The sequence below is a fragment of the Nerophis lumbriciformis genome, linkage group LG17 (assembly GCF_033978685.3).
Source record: "Nerophis lumbriciformis linkage group LG17, RoL_Nlum_v2.1, whole genome shotgun sequence".
In the NCBI taxonomy this organism is placed as follows: Eukaryota; Metazoa; Chordata; class Actinopteri; order Syngnathiformes; family Syngnathidae; genus Nerophis; species Nerophis lumbriciformis.
In genome coordinates, this window is record NC_084564.2 from 44,867,176 (window position 1) to 44,892,390 (window position 25,215).

The 25,215-nt window shown below is 41.7% G+C and overlaps 1 protein-coding gene across 1 annotated transcript in view; it reads right to left on the reverse strand.

Moving 5' to 3' along the window:
* The window catches only part of pitpnm3 (PITPNM family member 3), a 330,161-nt gene that overhangs the window by 175,892 nt on the left and 129,054 nt on the right, over positions 1–25,215 (reverse strand). The window contains exon 4 of the mRNA XM_061973214.1: positions 654–724. Coding sequence (XP_061829198.1) covers positions 654–724 — 71 coding nt within the window. The remainder of the gene's footprint in view (positions 1–653; positions 725–25,215) is intronic.

Below are 25,215 nucleotides of genomic sequence, written 5' to 3' on the forward strand. Positions count from 1 at the left end.
GCTTTATAACCTCACTAATGCCTTGCATCGTCTATATTAGATATATAACAACGGGCGGGTGCGGGCGGGTGCGGTTCTGATCAAATGTTAGATCGAGTGGATGGCGGATGGTTGACGACTTTCTGATGCGGTTGCGGATGAAATAATTGCCTATCCGCGCATCTCTAATACTGGTTGAGCATTAAAGAACATTAAACATTAAACCTTAAAGATACGTCTGCTAGCTCACAAGCGCCCCCACTTCTCCCACTGAGTACTGCACCCTAACCCTCCAGCTTGTCTTTTCTCTATTTTAGAGTAGCATTATCCAGAATAAAGATGGCAGATTTACACTAAAAACCTTCAACAAGCTGTAGGTTCTAGAGTGTACAAAGTACAAGTTCACGGTGTAAAAATGCTATCTGCACACATGATTTTAGCAACATTTCTCTCCTATAGTCAAACTTTTATTCAAGGATTTAGGATCTAAAACTATAGAAAAGTTGTTTTTTTACATTTGTTCAAAAACCTGTTTCTTTGTTAATGGAATTCTTCATAAAGGTTCCTGAGAGGAGACTTGTCTGCAGACCAACAACATACAAGGTGGTAGGTGACACACCCTAAGCCTGCAGAGAAGGCTAACCAACACTAACCAACTAGGTTATTGATCCTACCTCTACATCCTCCAGTCCCTCAGTGCTGCTCTGGGGGCCACAGCGTGGATCGCCAAGTTGATAGAGACCCTCTGGAATGGGGAAATACAAAAAAGATGTAAGGAATTGTGTCACTTAGGGTTGTACGGTATACCGCTGTTAGTATAGTACCGCTACACTAATGAATCATATTCGGTACTATACCACCTCTGAAAAGTACCGGTCCCCCACCCGTCGTGTCATGCAGAACGCTTTAAGACATGGCTAGCTAGCTAGTAACTAATTCAATATCACTGATCCGTGTCTCCATGGAGACAAAGTCAAGACAAGATTTCATTAAGTCCAATCATGAACCTTTAAGTCTGAACACACTACCGTATTTTCCGCACTATAAGGCGCACCTAAAAACCACAAATTTTCTCAAAAGCTGACAGTGCGCCTTATAACCCGGTGCGCTTTATATATGGATAAATATTAAGATTCATTTTCATAAAGTTTCAGTCTCGTAACTACGGTAAACAGCCGCCATCTTTTTTCCCGGTAGAACAGGAAGCGCTTCTTCTTCTACGCAAGCAACCGCCAAGGTAAGCACCCGCCCCCATAGAACAGGAAGCGCTTCTTCTTCTACTGTAAGCAACCACCCGCCCGCGTAGAAGAAGAAAAAGCGCGCGGATATTACCGTACGTTTCATTTCCTTTGTGTGTTTACATCTGTAAAGACCACAAAATGGCTCCTACTAAACGACAGGGATCCGGTTCATGAAAAGACGCAATCTCTCCATCCGCACACGGATTACTATTTCACAGCAACTGATATTCCTGTGAACCGCACTGTGGATACAACGGGAGCACGTACGGTGAATATTCGCACCACAGGGAATGAGAAGTCATCCTTCACTGTGGTTCTAGCTTGCCATGCTAATGGCCAGAAACTTCCACCCATGGTGATATTCAAAAGGAAGACCTTGCCAAAAGAGACCTTTCCAGCCGGCGTCATCATAAAAGCTAACTCGAAGGGATGGATGAAGAAAAGATGAGCGAGTGGTTAAGGTAAGTTTAAGTTTACGCGAAGAGGCCGGGTGGCTTTTTTCACGCAGCTTCGTCCATGTTGATATACGATTCCATGCGCGCCCACATCACGCTGGTTTTTAATATATTATTAAAGTTTGACTGACCAATCTGACTGTTTTTTTGACATTCCTTTAGCGCAGTTAGATGCGGCTTACAACACGGGGCGGCTTATAGGTGGACAAAGTTTTGAAATATGCCGTTCATTGAAGGCGCGGCTTATAACCCAAGGCGCCTTATGGTGCGGAAAATACGGTAATCATAATCAGGGGATCCCGAGGCGTTCCCAGGCCAGCCGGGAGACATAGTCTTCCCAACGTGTCCTGGGTCTTCCCCGTGTCCTGCTACCCGTTGGACGTGCCCTAAACACCTCCCTAGGGAGGCGTTCCGGCGGCATCCTGGCTCCAGAGGGGGGCCCCTGTGACCCGCGTCCGGGCGAGGGAAATCTGAGTCCTTGTTGTTGCATTCTCATAGAAGTCTTCGAGCTGCTCTTTGTCTGATCCCTCAACTAGGACCTGTTTGTCTTGGGAGACCCTACCAGGGGGCATGAAAGCCCCCGGACAACATAGCTACTAGGATCATTGGGACACGCAAACTCCTCTACCACGGTAAGGTGGCAGCTCTTTTTGACAGAGAAAATGAGGGTGCCAAAGAAGACGTAAAACGGCAGGTTTTATGTTTCATTTGGGTCAAGGAGAAAAAGACTCAGCCATGATTTACCGTCTACCTTTTGCTTGGCCCGGGTATAAACTGTTGGCTTGCGTAACAGAAGGCGACATCTAGTGGGCACATTTAGAACAGCCGTTTCTTTCTTTAAAAAAAAGCAGACTAATTTTGCTGACTGAGGGCCGGTTTAAACCGGTTTGTGGACCTGATCTGGCCCACGGGCCGGCTGTTTGACACCACTGCTCTAATCCGACTATTGGTCATACACCGTGTGCCTCCCGTACACTGGGGGGCGCTGTTTTATAAATGTACTGCTTCTCCGGTTGACCTATGATATCACACCAAAACAAGCCATTTTTGCAGCTCCTTACAAGTCAACGGCCCAGTTTTCCATCCATCCATCTTCTTCCGCTTATCCGAGGTCGGGTCGCGAGGGCAGCAGTCTAAGCAGGGAAGCCCAGACTTCCCTCTCCCCAGCCACTTCGTCCAGCTTCTCCCGGGGGACCCCGAGGCGTTCCCAGGCCAGCCGGGAGACATAGTCTTCCCAACGTGTCCTGGGTCTTCCCAGCGGCCTCCTACCAGTCGGACGTGCCCTAAACACCTCCCTAGGGAGGCGTTCGGGTGGCATCCTGACCAGATGCCCGAACCACCTCATCTGGCTCCTCTCGATGTGGAGGAGCAGCGGCTTTACTTTGAGCTCCTCCCGGATGGCAGAGCTTCTCACCCTATCTCTAAGGGAGAGCCCCGCTACCTGGCGGAGGAAACTCATTTCGGCCGCTTGTACCCGTGATCTTGTCCTTTCGGTCATAACCCAAAGCTCATGACCATAGGTGAGGATGGGAACGTAGATCGACCGGTAAATTGAGAGCTTTGCCTTCCGGCTCAGCTCCTTCTTCACCACAACGGACCGATACAGCGTCCGCATTACTGAAGACGCCGCACCGATCCGCCTGTCGATCTCACGATTCACTCTTCCCTCACTCGTGAACAAGACTCCGAGGTACTTGAACTCCTCCACTTGGGGCAAGATCTCCTCCCCAACCCGGAGATGGCACTCCACCCTTTTCCGGGAGAGAACCATGGACTCGGACTTGGAGGTGCTGATTCTCATCCCAGTCGCTTCACACTCAGCTGCGAACCGATCCAGTGAGAGCTAAAGATCCTGGCCAGATGAAGCCATCAGGACCACATCATCTGCAAAAAGCAGAGATCTAATCCTGCAGCCACCAAACCAGATCCCCTCAACGCCTTGACTGCGCCTAGAAATTCTGTCCATAAAAGTTATGAACAGAATCGGTGACAAAGGGCAGCCTTGGCGGAGTCCAACCCTCACTGGAAACGTGTCCGACTTACTGCCGGCAATGCGGACCAAGCTCTGGCACTGATCATACAGGGAGCGGACTGCCACAATCAGACAGTCCGATACCCCATACTCTCTGAGCACTCCCCACAGGACTTCCCGAGGGACACGGTCGAATGCCTTCTCCAAGTCCACAAAACACATGTAGACTGGTTGGGCAAACTCCCATGCACCCTCAAGGACCCTGCCGAGAGTATAGAGCTGGTCCACAGTTCCACGACCAGGACGAAAACCACACTGTTCCCAGTTTTGTCATACCTATATTAGTTATATTAACCTACTATCAAAATGACTTTGAAAGTTTTATATAAGTGTTATAATGAAGACAACACATGATGTAAGTGTCTATATTAGCTATATTAGCCTACTATCAAAATGACTTTAAATGTCTTATATAAGTGTTATAATGAAGGAAACACATGATGTAAGTGTCTATATTAGCCTACTATCAAAATGACTTTAAATGTCTTATATAAGTGTTATAATGAAGGAAACACATGATGTAAGTGTCTATATTAGCCTACTATCAAAATGACTTTTGTCATGATGTGGAGGTGACGAACCCCAAGATGCAGAGATGACAGGCGGTGTACAAGAAAACATGGTTTTAATGTTCAAAAACAAAAAGGCGCACAAGGCAAAGGCACAACTTAACGCAGGAAACAAAAGCTAACACTTAGCCTGAACTATGGACATGAAACAAAAAGTCGCTAACTGTGGCATAAATAAACAAAACTTACTTGGCAAGGCATGAGCAGCATGAACTAAGCATGAAATCATCAGCATGAAAACAAGCATGAACAGAGCGTTGCATGAAACAATTAGTCCACAGCATACAACAAACAATACTCAAGCCCTGACTGGAGGGCAAGGCGGGTTTAAATAATGCCTCTGATTAGTGCTCGGGCAGCAGGTGAGCGGGCGAACACTAATCAGAGGCAGGCGGAAATAATAAGTAACCATGGTAATTAAAACAAACAAGGGTGCACAAAAAACAGGAACTATGATGTCCAAAACTAACAGAACATAAAACATGATCCGGGACATGGATCATGACAACTTTAGAAGTCGTATATAAGTGTTATAGTGAAGGCAACACATGATGCAAGTGTCTATATTAGCTATATTAGCATACTATCAAAATGACTAAGTGTCGCAGGCTGACACAAATCTTTGTTGACATAAATGTTGAAATGTAATATTTATTCTACACACGTTTACAACATTGGAAAACATTAGTAAAACTTCTCAGAGGGTGAGATAACTCCTGGAAATGACTGACTCAGATGTGTGTGTCCAAGTTACAATCTTTAAAAGTTGGGTAACGTTTGCTGTGGTCTGGAACAACATGGCACACAAACAACTATCAGAAATGCAGCCAATATTACATACAGATAATGTGTCATGAGACATGCAAATATAAATTAAATACACAGAGGACATAAGTAAAGGAAATTAAATGAGCTCAAATATAGCTACAAACAAGGCATACTGATGCAATATGTACATACAGCTAGCCTAAATAGCATGTTAGCATGGATTAACTTGCAGTCATGCGCTGACTAAATATGCCTGTGTCATGTCTGTGTGATCATGTTTTGTTTTAAGTCATGTTTTGTTTAGTTATTGGACTCTTTAGTTTCTGGCTTTTCACTCCCTTGTCTTGTTTCCATGATTACCCCATTAGTTTCACCTGTTCCACGTTTGGACTCATTGTGCACTCTTGTTTGTCACCATAGCAACCCATTAGTTTTCACCTGTCACGTCACGCACCTGTTTCACGTTTTGAGTCACGCACCTGTTTTCGTTAATCATGTCTGTAGTATTTAAGTTCATTGTTTTTCAGTTTGTCTTTCTGGTGACATCCCCACATTTATGCTCTGCACAGTTCTGACTCGTTTTTTCATGTCCATCGTTCACGCTGCTCCTTTTTGTCCATGCCAAGTAAGTTTTGTTTATTATTGCCACAGTTAGTGTTTTTTGTTGTTCATAGTTTTTGCCTTTGTGCAAGTATTTGGTTTCATAGTTTGTTCTCCGCCATTGTGCGCGCCTTTTGTTTACTTCCTTTTTTTGTAGTTTAAATAAAAATGTACTTACATTCCCGTCTCGCCCGAGCCAACTTTCCGTTGCATCCCAGAAAAACTAAACCCCAGGACCAAGTCATGACAGCCTGAGTAGCACTCCAACAAGTCAATAACGTCGACAAAGCTCACCTTTGTGCATTCATGCACAGCATAAAAGGTTTGATGGACAAAATGAGACAAAGGAGGAGTGGCATGAAACGCGTCTTTCTGTGGCATCGTTGGAGAAAGTTGTACATGTACACAAACTACGGTGAGTTCAAGGACCGCCAAAATTAGTAGGACAAAAACCAAATCCTCTCACCAGAGAATCATGTTTAATACAAACAGTGGGATTTCTAACAAATAGGAAGGTTTGTGTCATGTTTGTCCTCCTACGGAAAATATATTAAAACAAAAATGTAAAAAAATTCTTCAGCTTTTTCCATTTTCACACATTTTTAAAAAAGCTCCAGGGAGCCACTAGGGCGGCGCTAAAGAGCCGCGGTTTGCTGACCCCCCTGACCTAAACAAATAAGTACAATATAATTTGATGTAATATCACACACACACACACACACACACACACACACACACACACACGGTGTGCTGGGAGGATGTAATTAAGAATGTTTGTCAGTCTAACTAGTGAGCGTTTAAAGTAGAAAGGTCATGTCAATGACAAGAGCATGGAAGACTAGGAGGAAATAGTTTGTGCTGGAGGAAGCAGATACGAGGGTGAATTTTTCAGAGGCTAAAACAAAACAATTAGATAAATACAAACAAGCCACTGAGGCAAAGTCAGAGACTCTCCAGGGACAACAACATTTAAACTGATTACGAGTTGCAAAGAAACTGCATTTGTAATTTCTAATAGAGACGCAACAAGACGGTGAATGTGAGCACTTGATGCACTTACCATCCTCGTGTGTTCTTCTTCCAGCTCTAAGAGAACATCATTCACTTGTTAAGCACAGAGCAATACAACAACTTCATACATAAGCACTTGTTGGTTGATTTCAAACTAAACTAAATACCAATCTACACAATTTATACAAAAGAGCTTTTTCAACACAATATTGTCATGGACATAAAGAAAGTGGTATTGAAAGAAGAAACATTGTATGGACCTTTCCAAGATGTCCCAGGTTCTAAACCAAAGACCGTGGGCTGAGCCAGGACAGGTGGTGCACTTCCCAGTCCAACTTAAAGCTCTCAAAAACTGCTTTATTTGCCAAAAGTTCTTCTTTCCAACAGTCCATCCAAGGTCAACAACAACAACTTCGTACAATGTCAATGATGCACAATGTCAATGACACACAATGTCAATGACACACAATGTCAATGTCACACAATGTCAATGACGCACACTGTCAATGACGCACAATGTCAATGACACACAATGTCAATGACACACACTGTCAATGTCACACAATGTCAATGTCACACAATGTCAATGACACACAATGTCAATGACACACAATGTCAATGTCACACAATGTCAATGACACACAATGTCAATGACACACAATGTCAATGACACACAATGTCAATGACACACAATGTCAATGACACACAATGTCAATGACACACAATGTCAATGTCACACAATATCAATGACGTTTTCTAATTCAATGAGTTAAACTGCAATATATCAACACATATTTTCACGGCAATTCACAAAATAAATAATTGAACTTAACAATATATGCAGTAGTAGAGAAATATAAATAACAAACAAATGGCTAGCACAACCATAATGAGAAATATTTAAGTACAGTAGCACAGTAGGCCCAAGTATTCATCAAACACCACCACAATGGCCAACACCAATGTGCAGTAGCGCAGTAGGCCCAAGCACTCATCAAGCAACAGATAAATAATTGAACTTAATAACATATGCAGGACTAGAGAAATATAAATACAACAAAGAAAAGGAGCAAACTTATAATGTCCCATCACTCAAATATGCTAATTAAATTCTCTTGGTTTGATTCTCTTGTTTAATTGATTCCAGAGTCACCAAACAAAGCAACATGCACATACTTCTCAGAATGTTCTAGTAGTGAAGAATAATGACCTTCAACAAGGTCGTCATGTTATCATTGCCTCAGGATTAGGCAAAGCACAAGTAGAAACATCTAGTAGAAACATCTAGTAGAAACACCTATTAGAAACATCTAGTAGAAACATCTAGTAGAAACACCTATTAGAAACATCTAGTAGAAACATCTAGTAGAAACATCTAGTAGAAACACCTATTAGAAACATCTAGTAGAAACATCTAGTAGAAACATCAACAAATCATTGAGCTTTTTTCCTTTGAGTACGTATGTTGTTTGCACGTGTTGTTGTCACAAGGGTGATCGTATAGAATGACAATCACTACGTGATCGTATAGAATGACAATCACTATGATTACATGCACTAAATTAGTCTGATTTCTTTTATAGTTTGTTTGTGTTGTATCTTGACACGTCGATGTGAAGTCTTAGTGACCATGCACACTCTGTGATGCAACTATGTGTCATACCTCCCGTACACTGAGGTGTGCTTATTTCCTTTTAGCATGGATTCATGCAGACCTGGGCAAATGAAGACCCAGGAGCCACATGTGGCCCTTTAAGCTTTTCAATCTGGCCCGCCGGACATTCCCAAATCATTTATTTAGATGTTTAAGCTGTAAAGTGTAGCTGCCATTATGATGTGCACTCATCTTTTATAATGACCAACTATACTAAGTCTTTACATGCTTGGAATCTGCATCATATACTAGTTACTATGCTCATCTAATTAGTTACTATGCTCATCTAACTAGTTACTATGCTCATCTAATTAGTAACTATGCTCATCTAACTCGTTACTATGCTCATCTAATTAGTAACTATGGTAATGTAATTAGTTACTATTGTAATCTAATTAGTTACTCTGGTAATGTAATTAGTTACTATGGTAATCTATTTAGTTACTATGGTCATCTAATTAGTTACTATGGTAATGTAATTAGTTACTATGGTAATGTAATTAGTTACTATGGTAATGTAAGTGACAGCAGCTCAGACGAGGTACCAAGCGGTGTGGGTGGGGAGTGTTTCCACAGAGTGTTTCCAGAGTGTGAAATGTGGGTGTCAGGGACAGACGTGGAAGGAGATTTTGACAACAAAGTTGTAAAGTTTAGTGATATATCACATATATCACATTGTAGCTGGCTTTATGTTACCCTTCATGTTCATATTTCACTGTTTGTTGCATTTTTGTTGTGTTTGTCTTGATTGTAAAATATGTGGATGGAGAGGGGGTGTGACGTTCATATGTTGTCAATATTCACTGTTTTATCCTTCATAGTTAATATTGTAACATTCTTTATTTTCATCTACATTCTGGGTGTCTCATTCAGTAAAAAAAATTAAAATGCCATTCGGTTTTTAAAACGTTTTTAGCTTTCAATCAGACATTATTGTGAGGTTTTATATTAGTGTTCCTAAAAATAGATATACTGGCCCCCAAACACATTTTTTTCTCTCAAAATTGTGTCCAGACCCGGCCTGCTGACTGCCAAGGGCGAACATCGAGTGCTTTGACGCAGACAAAGCAGAGACAGGGCGATATCACGAGTGTCAGCACATTTCCATTTCATGAATAATCATATATTGTGTCTACCTGGGGGCTGCTGAAATGACCCCCCTTCCTTCAGAAGCAGCCTCAGTGATGTCACCAGGGACCTCCCAAATAAATAGAGGAGCACGTGGGACTGTACCTTAGAGCGTAAGTTGGAACTGTAACTGATACGTCTCTCCTCATTGAGCAACATTGAACTCTGTCTCTGCATGACTCCTTGCTTCTTGTCTGTTTAATAAATGTCATCAGTGTTTGAACCTGACACCGGGAGCAGGTGAGCGTCCCGAACAGAGTCAGAGGCAGGTGGGAAATAATCAGCACCCATGGCAACTAAGAAACCCAAACCCAGGGGTGCTGGAAAACAAAACTAAGGGAGTCAAACTAAAACAAAACATGATCCGGGCAACGGATCATGACATTATCTAGTTCACTTTCTTTATTTACTTAGAATGTTAATAAAATGTTGAACTAATCCCGAGTGTATTTGCTATTTAGTATAGGTACTTTAAAACTAGCAGGTTGAAAACAATTTAAAACATTGTGGGATAAATCGAGATTGGATGATTTTTTATTTTTTTTTTGCCATGTAGCCCAGCCCTAGGAACTGATAATCAGCTTGATTAACAAAAAATAATAAAACTAATAGAAATAGTAATAAAAATTAATTTTTTTCCCATCCGTCCATCCATTTTCTACCGCTTATTCCCTTCGGGGTCGCGGGGGCCGCTGGGGCCTATCTCAGCTACAATCGGGCGGAAGGCGGGGTACACCCTGGACAAGTCGCCACCTCATCACAGGGCCAACACAGTAATTTTTTTCCACTCATCTTTATTCATACCAATTACATATATTATAAATAAGAGTACCGATGAATATGGGTATGGATAAAATCCTAATGATATACAAACCCCGTTTCCATATGAGTTGGGAAATTGTGTTAGATGTAAATATTAACTTTAGAATTTGACGCCAGCAACACGAGACAAAGAAGTTGGGAAAGGTGGCAATAAATACTGATAAAGTTGAAAAATGCTCATCAAACACTTATTTGGAACATCCCACAGGTGTGCAGGCTAATTGGGAACAGGTGGGTGCCATGATTGGGTATAAAAGTAGATTCCATGAAATGCTCAGTCATTCACAAACAAGGATGGGGCGAGGGTCACCACTTTGTCAACAAATGCCTGAGTAAATTGTTGAACAGTTTAAGAAAAACCTTTCTCAACCAGCTATTGCAAGGAATTTAGGGATTTCACCATCTACGCTCCGTAATATCATCAAAGGGTTCAGAGAATCTGGAGAAATCACTGCACGTAAGCAGCTAAGCCCGTGACCTTCCATCCCTCAGGCTGTACTGCATCAACAAGCGACATCAGTGTGTAAAGGATATCACCACATGGGCTCAGGAACACTTCAGAAACCCACTGTCAGTAACTACAGTTGGTCGCTACATCTGTAAGTGCAAGTTAAAACTCTCCTATGCAAGGCGAAAACCGTTTATCAACAACACCCAGAAACGCCGTCGGCTTCGCTGGGCCTGAGCTCATCTAAGATGGACTGATACAAAGTGGAAAAGTGTTCTGTGGTCTGACGAGTCCACATTTCAAATTGTTTTTGGAAACTGTGGACGTCGTGTCCTCTGGACTAAAGAGGAAAAGAACCATCCGGATTGTTATAGGCGCAAAGTGTAAAAGGCAGCATGTGTGATGGTATGGGGGTGTATTAGTGCCCAAGACATGGGTAACTTACACATCTGTGAAGGCACCATTAATGCTGAAAGGTACATACAGGTTTTGGAGCAACATATGTTGCCATCCAAGCAACGTTACCATGGACGCCCCTGCTTATTTCAGCAAGACAATGCCAAGCCACGTGTTACATCAACGTGGCTTCATCGTAAAAGAGTGCGGGTACTAGACTGGCCTGCCTGTAGTCCAGACCTGTCTCCCATTGAAAATGTGAAGCCTAAAATAGCACAAGGGAGACCCCCGGACTGTTGAACAACTTAAGCTGTACATCAAGCAAGAATGGGAAAGAATTCCACCTGAGAAGCTTCAAAAATGTGTCTCCTCAGTTCCCAAACCTTTACTGAGTGTTGTTAAAAGGAAAGGCCATGTAACACAGTGGTGAACATGCCCTTTCCCAACTACTTTGGCACGTGTTGCAGCCATGAAATTCTAAGTTAATGATTATTTGCAAAAAAAAATAAATAAAGTTTATGAGTTTGAACATCAAATATGTTGTCTTTGTAGCATATTCAACTGAATATGGCTTGAAAAGGATTTGCAAATCATTGTATTCCGTTTATATTTACATCTAACACAATTTCCCAACTCATATGGAAACGGGGTTTGTATATCCCTAGTCATATGGATGTCATATTCATACAACTTGCATATTTCTTTGCTCAGACGCTCCTCAATTTGTGCCACCCTCCGCACTCCCTTGGAAAGTGAATTTAATTCAATGTATTATTTGATTTTCATCATTAATATAAGCTCTCCAGACACTCCACACTTTACTCACTATGCTCTTTTGAAACACTTAGTGAATTGACCAGGAGACTTGAATGGGTACTCAAGTCTCACAGCAGCCAATAATACTTTTAACTCTGTGATGCACAAAGTAAATGAACCTCCAAGTGGTGAAGGTACCGTATTTTCCGCACTATAAGGCGCACCTAAAAACCACAAATTTACTCAAAAGCTGACAGTGCGCCTTATAACCCGGTGCGCTTTATATATGGATAAATATTAAGATTCATTTTCATAAAGTTTCGGTCTCGCAACTTCGGTAAACAGCCGCCATCTTTTTTCCCCGTAGAACAGGAAGCGCTTCTTCTTCTACGCAAGCAACCGCCAAGGTAAGCACCCGCCCCCATAGAACAGGAAGCGCTTCTTCTTCTACTGTAAGCAACCACCCGCCCGCGTAGAAGAAGAAAAAAAGCGCGGATATCACCGTACGTTTCATTTCCTTTGTGTGTTTACATCTGTAAAGACCACAAAATGGCTCCTACTAAGCGACAAGGATCCGGTTCATGAAAAGACGCAATCTCTCCATCCGCACACGGATTACTATTTCACAGCAACTGGTATTCCTGTGAACCGCACTGTGGATACAACGGGAGCACGTACGGTGAATATTCGCACCACAGGGAATGAGAAGTCATCCTTCACTGTGGTTCTAGCTTGCCATGCTAATGGCCAGAAACTTCCACCCATGGTGATATTCAAAAGGAAGACCTTGCCAAAAGAGACCTTTCCAGCCGGCGTCATCATAAAAGCTAACTCGAAGGGATGGATGAAGAAAAGATGAGCGAGTGGTTAAGGTAAGTTTAAGTTTACGCGAAGAGGCCGGGTGGCTTTTTTCACGCAGCTCTGTCCATGTTGATATACGTATGTTTGTGATTGCACATTTGCGTACATTTTGGGAGTGAACAGAGTTGTTAGAACGCTGGTTTTTAATATATTATTAAAGTTTGACTGACCTATTTGACTGTTTTTTTGACATTCCTTTAGCGCAGTTAGATGCGGCTTACAACACGGGGCGGCTTATTGGTGGACAAAGTTTTGAAATATGCCGTTCATTGAAGGCGCGGCTTATAACCCAGGGCGCCTTATGGTGCGGAAAATACGGTACATGCTATTTTAATAACAGTTCGTCCCATGGAGAGAAATATGTCTATTCCCAATATTGCGACTTCTGAGGATCAAAAACAAAGATCATTTGGTTTACTCAAAGCTTTACGGAGGGCTTGGCTGTATGTCAATTTGCTGTGGATTCAGGTAAGGTGAATTAATTCAATTATCCAGAACAAGGTCACAGGTAAGATGGAGCCCACCCCAGCTGGGTAAACTCTGGACTGAATAACCATTCACACTCACGTCAATCAATGGATCATTTGTAGAGTTTCCAACATGCTTACTTTTTAGGAAGTAGGAGTAGCACCCAGGTAGAACAACTCAACTCCACACAGAGCCTTGCATAAGGCAAACTTACCAACTATTTATCCACTGACTTATTGGTCAACTTTCCACAGGAGAAATCTACGTGACGCACTATGTTACTATGTCAGGGGTCTGGTTTTCATTGGGGGCCACATGGCGGTTATGGCTGCCCTCAGAGGGCCACTTGTAACAGTGAATAATACAGGTAAAAGCCAGTAAATTAGAATATTTTGAAAAACTTGATTTATTTCAGTAATTGCATTCAAAAGGTGTAACTTGTACATTATATTTATTCATTGCACACAGACTGATGCATTCAAATGTTTATTTCATTTAATTTTGATGATTTGAAGTGGCAACAAATGAAAATCCAAAAATCCGTGTGTCACAAAATGAGAATATTGTGTAAGGGTTAAATTTTGAAGACACCTGGTGCCACAAACTAATCAGCTGATTAACTCAAAACACCTGCAAAGGGCTTTAAATGGTCTCTCAGTCCAGTTCTGAAGCCTACACAAACATGGGGAAGACTTCAGATTTGACAGCTGTCCAAAAGGCAACCATCGACACATTGCACAAGGAGGGAAAGACACAAAAGGTTATTGCTGAAGAGGCTGGCTGTTCTCAGAGCTCTGTGTCCAAACACATTAATGGAGAGGCAAAGGGAAGGAAAAACTGTGGTCAGAAAAAGTGTACAAGCGATAGGGATCACCGCGCCCTGGTCAAGATTGTGAAAAAAAAACCATTCAAAAATGTGGGGGAGATTCAGAAGGAGTGGACAGCTGCTGGAGTCAGTGCTTCAAGATCCACCACCAAGAGACGCTTGAAAGACATGGGTTTCAACTGCCGCATACCTCGTGTCAAGCCACTGTTGACCAAGAAACAGCGCGCAAAGCGTCTCTCCTGGGCTAAGGAAAAAAAGAGCTGGACTGCTGCTGAGTGGTCCAAAGTCATGTTTTCTGACGAAAGCAAATTTTGCATTTCCTTTGGAAATCGAGGTCCCAGAGTCTGGAGGAAGACAGGAGAGGCACAGGATCCACGTTGCCTGAAGTCTAGTGTAAAGTTTCCACCATCAGTGATGGTTTGGGGTGCCATGTCATCTGCTGGTGTCGGTCCACTCTGTTTCCTGAGATCCAGGGTCAACGCAGCCGTCTACCAGCAAGTTTTAGAGCACTTCATGCTTCCTGCTGCTGACCTGCTCTATGGAGATGGAGATTTCAAGTTCCAACAGGACTTGGCGCCTGCACACAGCGCAAAATCTACCCGTGCCTGGTTTACGGACCATGGTATTTCTGTTCTAAATTGGCCCGCCAACTCCCCTGACCTTAGCCCCATAGAAAATCTGTGGGGTATTGTGAAAAGGAAGATGCAGAATGCCAGACCCAAAAACGCAGAAGAGTTGAAGGCCACTATCAGAGCAACCTGGCCTCTCATAACACCTGAGCAGTGCCAGAAACTCATCGACTCCATGCCACGCCGCATTAACGCAGTAATTGAGGCAAAAGGAGCTCCAACCAAGTATTGAGTATTGTACATGCTCATATTTTTCATTTTCATACTTTTCAGTTGGCCAACATTTCTAAAAATCCCTTTTTTGTATTAGCCTTAAGTAATATTCTAATTTTGTGACACACGGAATTTTGGATTTTCATTTGTTGCCACTTCAAATCATCAAAATTAAATGAAATAAACATTTGAATGCATCAGTCTGTGTGCAATGAATAAATATAATGTACAAGTTACACCTTTTGAATGCAATTACTGAAATAAATCAAGTTTTTCAAAATATTCTAATTTACTGGCTTTTACCTGTATATATATATATATATATATATATATATATATATATACATACATATATATATATATATGTGTGTGTGTGTTTGTATGTATATATGTGTATATGTATGTATATATATGTGTACAGTATATGTATATGTGTATATATGTATATATATGTGTATGTATATGTATATATATATATATATATATGTGTATATACAAACCCCGTTTCTATATGAGTTGGAAAATTGTGTTAGATGTAAATATAAACGGAATACAATGATTTGCAAATCCTTTTCAACCCATATTCAGTTGAATATGCTACAAAGACAACATATTTGATGTTCAAATTGATAAACTTTTTTTTTTTTTTTTGCAAATAATCATTAACTTTAGAATTTGATGCCAGCAACACGTGACAAAGAAGTTGGGAAAGGTGTCAATAAATACTGATAAAGTTGAGGAATGCTCATCAAACACTTATTTGGAACATCCCACAGGTGTGCAGGCTAATTGGGAACAGGTGGGTGCCATGATTGGGTATAAAAACAGCTTCCCAAAAAATGCTCAGTCTTTCACAAGAAAGGATGGGGCGAGGTACACCCCTTTGTCCACAACTGCGTGAGCAAATAGTCAAACAGTTTAAGAACAACGTTTCTCAAAGTGCAATTGCAAGAAATGTAGGGATTTCAACATCTACGCTCCATAATATCATCAAAAGGTTCAGAGAATCTGGAGAAATCACTCCACGTAAGCGGCATGGCCGGAAACCAACATTGAATGATCGTGACCTTCGATCCCTCAGATGGCACTGTATCAAAAACCGACATCGATCTCTAAAGGATATCACCACATGGGCTCAGGAACACTTCAGAAAACCACTGTAACTAAATACAGTTGGTCGCTACATCTGTAAGTGCAATAAAGCTCTACTATGCAAAGCCAAAGCCATTTATCAACAACACCCAGAAACGCTGCCCGCTTCTCTGGGCCCGAGATCATCTAAGATGGACTGATACAAAGTGGAAAAGTGTTCTGTGGTCTGACGAGACCACATTTCAAATTGTTTTTGGAAATATTCGACATCGTGTCATCCGGACCAAAGGGGAAGCGAACCATCCAGACTGTTATCGACGCAAAGTTGAAAAGCCAGCATGTGTGATGGTATGGGGGTGCATTAGTGCCCAAGACATGGGTAACTTACACATCTGTGAAGGCACCATTAATGCTGAAAGGTACATACAGGTTTTGGAACAACATATGCTGCCATCTAAGCGCCGTGCCGTCGTTTTCATGGACGCCCCTGCTTATTTCAGCAAGACAATGCCAAGCTACATTCAGCACGTGTTACAACTGTGTGGCTTCGTAAAAAAAAAAGAGTGCGGGTACTTTCCTGGCCCGCCTGCAGTCCAGACCTGTCTCCCATCAAAAATGTGTGGCGCATTATGAAGTGTAAAATATGACAGCGGAGACCCCGGACTGTTTAACGACTGAAGCTCTACATAAAACAAGAATGGAAAAGAATTCCACTTTCAAAGCTTCAACAATTAGTTTCCTCAGTTCCCAATCGTTTATTGAGTGTTGTTCAAAGAAAGGGTGCTGTAACACAGTGGTGAACATGCCCTTTCCCAACTACTTTGGCACGTGTTGCAGCCATGAAATTCTAAGTTAATTATTGTTTGCAAAAAAAATAAATAAAGTTTATGAGTTTGAACATCAAATATGTTGTCTTTGTAGCATATTCAACTGAATATGGGTTGAAAAGGATTTGCAAATCATTGTATTCCGTTTATATTTACATCTAACACAATTTCCCAACTCATATGGAAACGGGGTTTGTAGAATAGAATAGAATAAAATAGAATAGAAAGTACTTTATTGATCCCTGGGGGAAATTCAGCACCACAGTTCGCTCACAATAGACAATAATAATAATAAATAATATATACAATATATTATGTATATAATATATGAATAATATAAATATATTCTACATATATTCTACATTTAAGTGCAGTCAAGGAACATATGCATTATACAGTCTGATGGCTGTCGGTATGAAGGACCTCCTGTGTCGTTCCGTCTTGCATTTGTATGTATGTATATGTATGTGTATATCAGTGACGTGCAGAAAAAAAAATGTAAAAAGAAAAAAAAAAAAATTAAATTGTTATATGTATCCAGTGATTATACTATAAAGTTATTTGGCGTTTAACTTCACCAGTTTTAGATTATTTTTATTCAAAATGGCTGAATTTTCACATTTGCCGTTCAAATACTGAGAAGAGACGGTGCGGTGAACAGCAGCCAGTTGAGGCACGTCACTCAGTGCCTCAACATGGATTGCGCAATGACTCTGCTAACTGCTGGCCTGCTGTGCAGTGAGACCGTATTGCTATATGAATTATATTATACATTTCCATAGTTTAGTTAGCTGAGGTATATAATGTACAGTGTATTTTGTCAACAACTGTATGTGTGTAACGTATTTCTTGCGCTGAGCGATCATAAAACGGCTGCAAAAGACGCACTGGCTGAGGCCCGCAGTATTCCCGCCTCCTGCACCCCTGCCGTAGAAAGCACCCCCTGACGGGAGTGTTATATCAACTAAAGCCCACACTTAAACTTTTCACGTGCAAGATTGAATCTATTTAAAAAAGTTATTTCATAAGAAGCCAAAAAGTGCAAAAACAATAATGTTCGTGTTGGAGGAGTTGTGAATGACTGCAGGGCCACAACATTAGGTACACCTGCAGACTGCAGGTGTACCTAATTCACAACTCCTCCAACACGAACATTTTTGTTTTTGCACTTTTTGGCTTCTTATTAAATAACTTTTGTAACCTATTTTCATGGGCTTTCCTCTTTGTGATGTTAAGTTCCTGTTATGTGCTGTTATACAGTATATGCCTTGAGCTCTTATTTTGAAGGCGCTAAGAGCGGAAGTGATGACACGGAGTGGAGCGGAAGTTTTTGAAAGAAGGTAAATAAAGTGGTCCTCGTGTAAACTGGAGCCTCCGTGTTTGTTATTTTGTAGTTTCATACATTTATAAACCCTCGGTTACACTTTTTTAAATAGATTCAATCTTGCACGTGGAAAGTTGAAGTGAGGGCTTTAGTTGTGGACTTAATTTATAAGTAAAGGTAAGACCATAATAAAGTTTTTTTTATTAAATGTGCTTTTTTGTGTGCTACAGTTTGTATGTGTAAAGTTAAAGTTAAGTTAAAGTAGCAATGACTGTCACACACACACTAGGTGTGGGGAAATTTGTCCTCTGCATTTGACCCACCCCTTGTTCACCCCCTGGGAGGTGAGGGGAGCAGTGGGCAGCAGCGGTGCCGCGCCCGGGAATAATTTTTGGTGATTTAACCCCCAATTCCAAGCCTTGATGCTGAGTGGCAAGCAGGGAAGAATGCTGGTATGAGCTTTTAAACATAAGCCGTTAACTGCTGCCAATCAAATGGTGAATAAGATACTCTTTAGGGTTCATATGTTTGTAAATCTGACTGTGATGAAGTCAGTGCCTCACCAGCCATCAACCTCACCACACGTCACTGATGTATATGTATATATATGCATATGTATGGATATATGCATGTGTGGATATATACATATAAATAGATATATATCTTCTTTTTTATCCATCCATCCATCCATTTTCTACCGCTTGTCCCTTTTGGGGTCGCGAGGGGTGCTGCAGCGTATCTCAGCTGCATTTGAGCGGAAGGCGGTGTACACCCTGGACAAGTCGCTTACTCATAATTTTTTTATCTTTTTTTACTATTTACATTACTATATTATTGTAATAATGACAATAAAACTCTAATTATATTCTTCTATTCTAAATGTAAATGGGAAAACAGTACCACTGTTTTACTGTAAAACCTACATTTGTTGTTTTTAAGGTGTATTACTGGAAATAGAAAAACGATATTACACATGTTTTTGTCTCGTGTTTTTACGGGAAAATTCTGGCAAGTGAGCTACCAGTTTTTTACTGAAAAAATATTTTTATATTGTACCATTTGATGGATAAGTTGCTTCAAAATCATGAGTCAAGCAGATATTTAAGTACTTATTTTGATGTTTGGAATGTGTGATGATATAACATTTGTTGCAATGTTAGATGAAGTTTAAAATATATGAAATTGCATACATGTATTTTTTTTTCTGTCAAAATAGAAAGTTGACTACATTTAGAAACAAATAGGCTCATGGTGATTCCAGGCCACATAAAATGAGGTGGCGGGCCAGATGTTTGACAGATGTGCGCTAAACATAAACACACACAAGAGAGAATAAAACCTAAAGTTCCGTGTGAGCAGAACTGCAAAAATAAAATGTGCCTACAGGCTGGCTGTGTTAGGTTCAGGTCGCATGATGATGCGGGGTTTGTTCTCCCAGGATGCAAAAGGACGAATCCGGACCGGACTTGCAGGTAAGGACTTGATTTAATAGTAAAATAACACAGAACAGGTACAAAACAGAAAACAAACTGACTGGATAAGGTGCCGAGCGCACCGGAAGCTAAGGCTACAACTATGATCACTAGCAGGAGTTTCGGAGACAAGCAAAAACTTACGTAGCAGTCGCGTGACGCAAATAAAGAAGCCAGACCGACTAACTGGAAAAGGCAGGCTTAAATAATGTCAGTGATTACCAGAGGTGGGTAGAGTAGCCAGAAATTGTACTCAAGTAAGAGTACTGTTACTTTAGACATTTATTACCAGAGGTGGGTAGTAACGCGCTACATTTACTCCGTTACATCTACTTGAGTAACTTTTGGGATAAATTGTACTTCTAAGAGTAGTTTTAATGCAACATACTTTTACTTTTACTTAAGTATATTTATAGAGAAGGAACGCTACTTTTACTCCGCTACTTTTATCTACATTCAGCTCGCTACTCGCTACTAATTTGTATCGATCTGTTAATGCACGCTTTGTTTGTTTTGGTCTGTCAGACAGACCTTCATAGTGCCTGCGTTTCAACAAATACAGTCACTGGTGACGTTCACTCCGTTCCACCAATCAGATGCAGTCACTGGTGACGTTGGACCAATCAAACAGAGCCAGGCGGTCACATGACCTGACTTAAACAAGTTGAAAAACGTATGGGGGTGTTACCATTTAGTGGTCAATTGTACGGAATATGTACTGTACTGTGCAATCTACTAATAAAAGTTCCAATCAATCAATCAAAAGTGTGAAGGAAAAAAGACCCTTTTTCATTCCAACCATACATCCCGTCAAAAGCCTTAAAAACTGACCGCACATGAGGACGTTCCTGTCTTCACAATAAAAGTGCCGCTCCATCGCGCCTGCGCTTTCAAAATAAGAGTCTCCGAAAGCCAGCGCAAACAAGCTAGCAAGCTACGGAGTTTGACGCCAATATATTTCTTGTAAAGTGTATAAAAACGAATATGGAAGCTGGACATATAAGATGCCAAAAACTCACCACTTTCATGTGGTATTAGACAGAAAGGAGGAACTTTTCTTCTCCTCCATTTGAAAACGTGGACGTTATCATCACTACTGTCTGATTACAATCAATGCAAGTCATCAAAATCAGGTAATACACCAACTTATATTCTTGTCTTCATGAAAGAAAGGAATCTATATGTGTTAAACATGCATGTATATTCATTAAAACACCTTTAACATGTAAACAAAAACAGCAAAATAAATACATATAAATTATATACTGTATATATATATGTGTATATATGTATATATATATGTGTATATATATATATATATATATATATATATATATATATATATATATATATATATATATATATATGATACGAGTGTGTATGTTACTCAGTACTTGAGTAGTTTTTTCACAACCTACTTTTTACTTTTACTCAAGTAAATATTTGGGTGACTACTCCTTACTTTTACTTGAGTAATAAATCTCTAAAGTAACAGTACTCTTACTTGAGTACAATTTCTGGCTACTCTACCCACCTCTGTTTATTACTCAAGTAAAAGTAAGGAGTAGTCACCCAAATATTTACTTGAGTAAAAGTAAAAAGTATGTTGTGAAAAAAATACTCAAGTACTGAGTAACTGATGAGTAACATACACAATCATATCATACATATATATATATATATGTTTATATATATATATATACACACATATATATATACATACATTGATATATACAGTATATCATTTATATTTATTTATTTTCCCGTTTTTGTTTACATGTTAAAGGTGTTTTACTGAATATACATGCATGTTTAACACATATAGATTCCTTTCTTTCATGAAGACAAGAATATAAGTTGGTGTATTACCTGATTCTGATGACTTGCATTGATTGTAATCAGACAGTAGTGATGATAACGTCCACGTTTTCAAATGGAGGAGAAGAAAAGTTCCTCCTTTCTGTCTAATACCACATGAAAGTGGTGGGTTTTTGGCATCTTATTTGTCCAGCTTCCATATTTGTTTTTATACACTTTACAAGAAATACATTGGCGGCAAACTCTGTAGCTTGCTAGCTTGTTTGCGCTGGCTTTCGTAGACTCTTGTTTTGAAAGCGCAGGCGCGATGGAGCGGCACTTTTATTGTGAAGACAGGAACGTCCTCATGTGCGTTCAGTCTTTAGGCTTTTGACGGGATGTACGGTTGAAATAAAAAAGTATCTTTTTTCCTTCACACTTTTGATTGATTGATTGGAACTTTTATTAGTACAGTACATATTCCGTACAATTGACCACTAAATGGTAACACCCCCAATAAGTTATTCAACTTGTTTAAGTCAGGTCATGTGACCACCTGGCTCTGTTTGATTGGTCCAACGTCACCAGTGACTGCATCTGATTGGTGGAACGGAGTGAAACGTCACCAGTAAGGCAGGCACTTTGAAGGTCTGTCTGACAGACCAAAACAAACAAAGCGTGCATTAACAGATCGATAAAAATTAGTAGCGAGTAGCGAGCTGAATGTAGATAAAAGTAGCGGAGTAAAAGTAGCGTTTCTTCTCTATAAATATACTCAAGTAAAAGTAAAAGTATGTTGCATTAAAACTACTCTTAGAAGTACAATTTATCCCAAAAGTTACTCAAGTAGATGTAACGGAGTAAATGTAGCGCGTTACTACCCACCTCTGGTGATTACCCACAGGTGCGCGTCCGGGACACAAGCGGCAGGTGAAAATAATAAGTAGCTATGATAACCAACTCAAAGGTGCACAAACAGGAACTAAAGGAGTCCAAGACTAACAGGCAGCGGATCAATACAGGCTGCCTTTTTTTCTCATTTATTTCATTAAATAATCCAAAATAAAAAATACTTCACCCTGTATTTCCTTTTAGCTCGCCTTGAGCACAAAGAAGAAAACAACATTGTTTAACAGCGAGCGTCTGTGTGCTAAAAAAGAGCTGGCAGAGGAAGGTGTGAGAATACAAATGAACTTGAAATAAATGTTTTCTGTCTGGCTGAGTCCAGCCACACGGTGCTTGTGGAAGACAGAGCCGAGCCGTACCTTCTCCGCCCTGGACTACATTTACAGCTCGAGTGGCGTTTTATTCTCCTCATACATCATATTGCTCGAAAGTGCTCCTGTTAGCAGGGCTTATTATGTTGTCAGCGTCACTAAACATCCTGTTTAGCTCACTAAAAACATACCAGACTGGATTATTGAGCAGGAAAACATTCATCATATGCTGCTATGTGGTTTCCCACCTAGGCCTTCAGTGATGTCCCACTTCAATGATTACCTCTCAAAATACCGCGACCCCCGAAAGGGACAAGCGGTAGAAAAAGGACGGATGGATGGATGTCACCACGTGACCATTGCTGGAGAAATACTATACAGAAACACATACAGTATATGCACTACAAAACGGGTAATTTTCTGGCGCATCTAAAAATGAATAAACCCATCCATCCATCCATCTTCTTCCGCTTATCCGAGGTCGGGTCGCGGGGGCAGCAGCCTAAGCAGGGAAGCCCAGACTTCCCTCTCCCCAGCCACTTCGTCCAGCTCTTCCTGTGGGACCCCGAGGCGTTCCCAGGCCAGCCGGGAGACATAGTCTTCCCAGCGTGTCCTGGGTCTTCCCCGTGGCCTCCTACCGGTCGGACGTGCCCGAAACACCTTCCTAGGGAGGCGTTCGGGTGGCATCCTGACCAGATGCCCGAACCATCTCATCTGGCTCCTCTCGATGTGGAGGAGCAGCGGCTTTACTTTGAACTCCCCCCGAATGACAGAGCTTCTCACCCTATCTCTAAGGGAGAGCCCCGCCACTCGGCGGAGGAAACTCATTTCGGCCGCTTGTACCCGTGATCTTGTCCTTTCGGTCATGACCCAAAGCTCATGACCATAGGTGAGGATGGGAACGTAGATCGACCGGTAAATCGAGAGCTTTGCCTTCCGGCTCAGCTCCTTCTTCACCACAACGGATCGATACAGCGTCCGCATTACTGAAGACGCCGCACCGATCCGCCTGTCGATCTCACGATCCACTCTTCCCTCACTCGTGAACAAGACTCCGAGGTACTTGAACTCCTCCACTTGGGGCAAGATCTCCTCCCCAACCCGGAGATGGCACTCCACCCTTTTCCGGGAGAGAACCATGGACTCGGACTTGGAGGTGCTGATTCCCATCCCAGTCGCTTCACACTCAGCTGCGAACCGATCCAGTGAAGGCTGAAGATCTTGGCCGGAGGAAGCCATCAGGACCACATCATCTGCAAATAGCAGAGACCTAATCCTGCAGCCACCAAACCAGATCCCCTCAACGCCCTGACTGCGCCTAGAAATTCTGTCCATAAAGGTTATGAACAGAATCGGTGACAAAGGGCACCAGAGGGTGTGTTCTAACTATCGTGGGATCACACTCCTCAGCCTTCCCGGTAAGGTCTATTCAGGTGTACTGGAGAGGAGGCTACGCCAGATAGTTGAACCTCGGATTCAGGAGGAACAGTGTGGTTTTCGTCCTGGTCGTGGAACTGTGGACCAGCTCTATACTCTCGGCAGGGTCCTTGAGGGTGCATGGGAGTTTGCCCAACCAGTCTACATGTGCTTTGTGGACTTGGAGAAGGCATTAGACCGTGTACCCCGGGAAGTCCTGTGGGGAGTGCTCAGAGAGTAAGGGGTATCGGACTGTCTTATTGTGGCGGTCCGCTCCCTGTATGATCAGTGTCAGAGCTTGGTCCGCATTGCCGGCAGTAAGTCGGACACGTTTCCAGTGAGGGTTGGACTCCGCCAAGGCTGCCCTTTGTCACCCATTCTGTTCATGAATAAACCCGCATCAGCAATTAAAACATATCTTATGTGATACTGTCAAAATTCAAATTGCAAAAAACACATTAAACGTGAAAAAATAAAGAAATAACATATTTGAACTCACAATTTGTAGCACCCATTCGGCGCCGTATAAGCCGACGGTGCCGCTCGTAGTCGCTTGATTCCAGTGGAAATGGCGAGCATTTCACCATTTCATCGCCCCTTCTGGGAATGGCCGACATGGTCTCACAAGACGTAGTTTTTCTTTAAATATCCTTCTTGGAAATATATATCTGCCACCTGATCAACGTTTTGCTCTCCTTCTTTGTGGGTTAAAAAAGGGATTTCTCTGTGAGCCCGGTATGGCTACAGCGCAACACTTCCTGCGTCAGTAAATTGCAACTTGTAATTGGATCATACTTGCCAACCCTCCCGGATTTTCCGGGAGACTCCCGAAATTCAACGCCTCTCCCGAAAACCTCCCGGGACAAATTTTCTCCCGAAAATCTCCCGAAATTCAGGCGGAGCTGGAGGCCACGCCCCTTCGCTTGCCCCCTAACACATTATAACTGTAGAATGATGGAGGGCGAGTTCTTGGTTTCTTATGTGGGTTTCTTGTTAGGCAGTTTCATTAACGTCCTCCCAGCGCGGTAACAACACACAACAACAGCAGTCATGTTTTTGTCTACCGTAAAGCAGTTCGTCTGCCGTAAACAGCAACGTTGTGACACTCTTAAACAGGACAATACTGCCATCTATAACATCAATAACATATACGGCTTTTAGAGAGTGCAGTGCACAACTGCGCACACAACAAGGAGACGAAGCAGAAGAAGGAG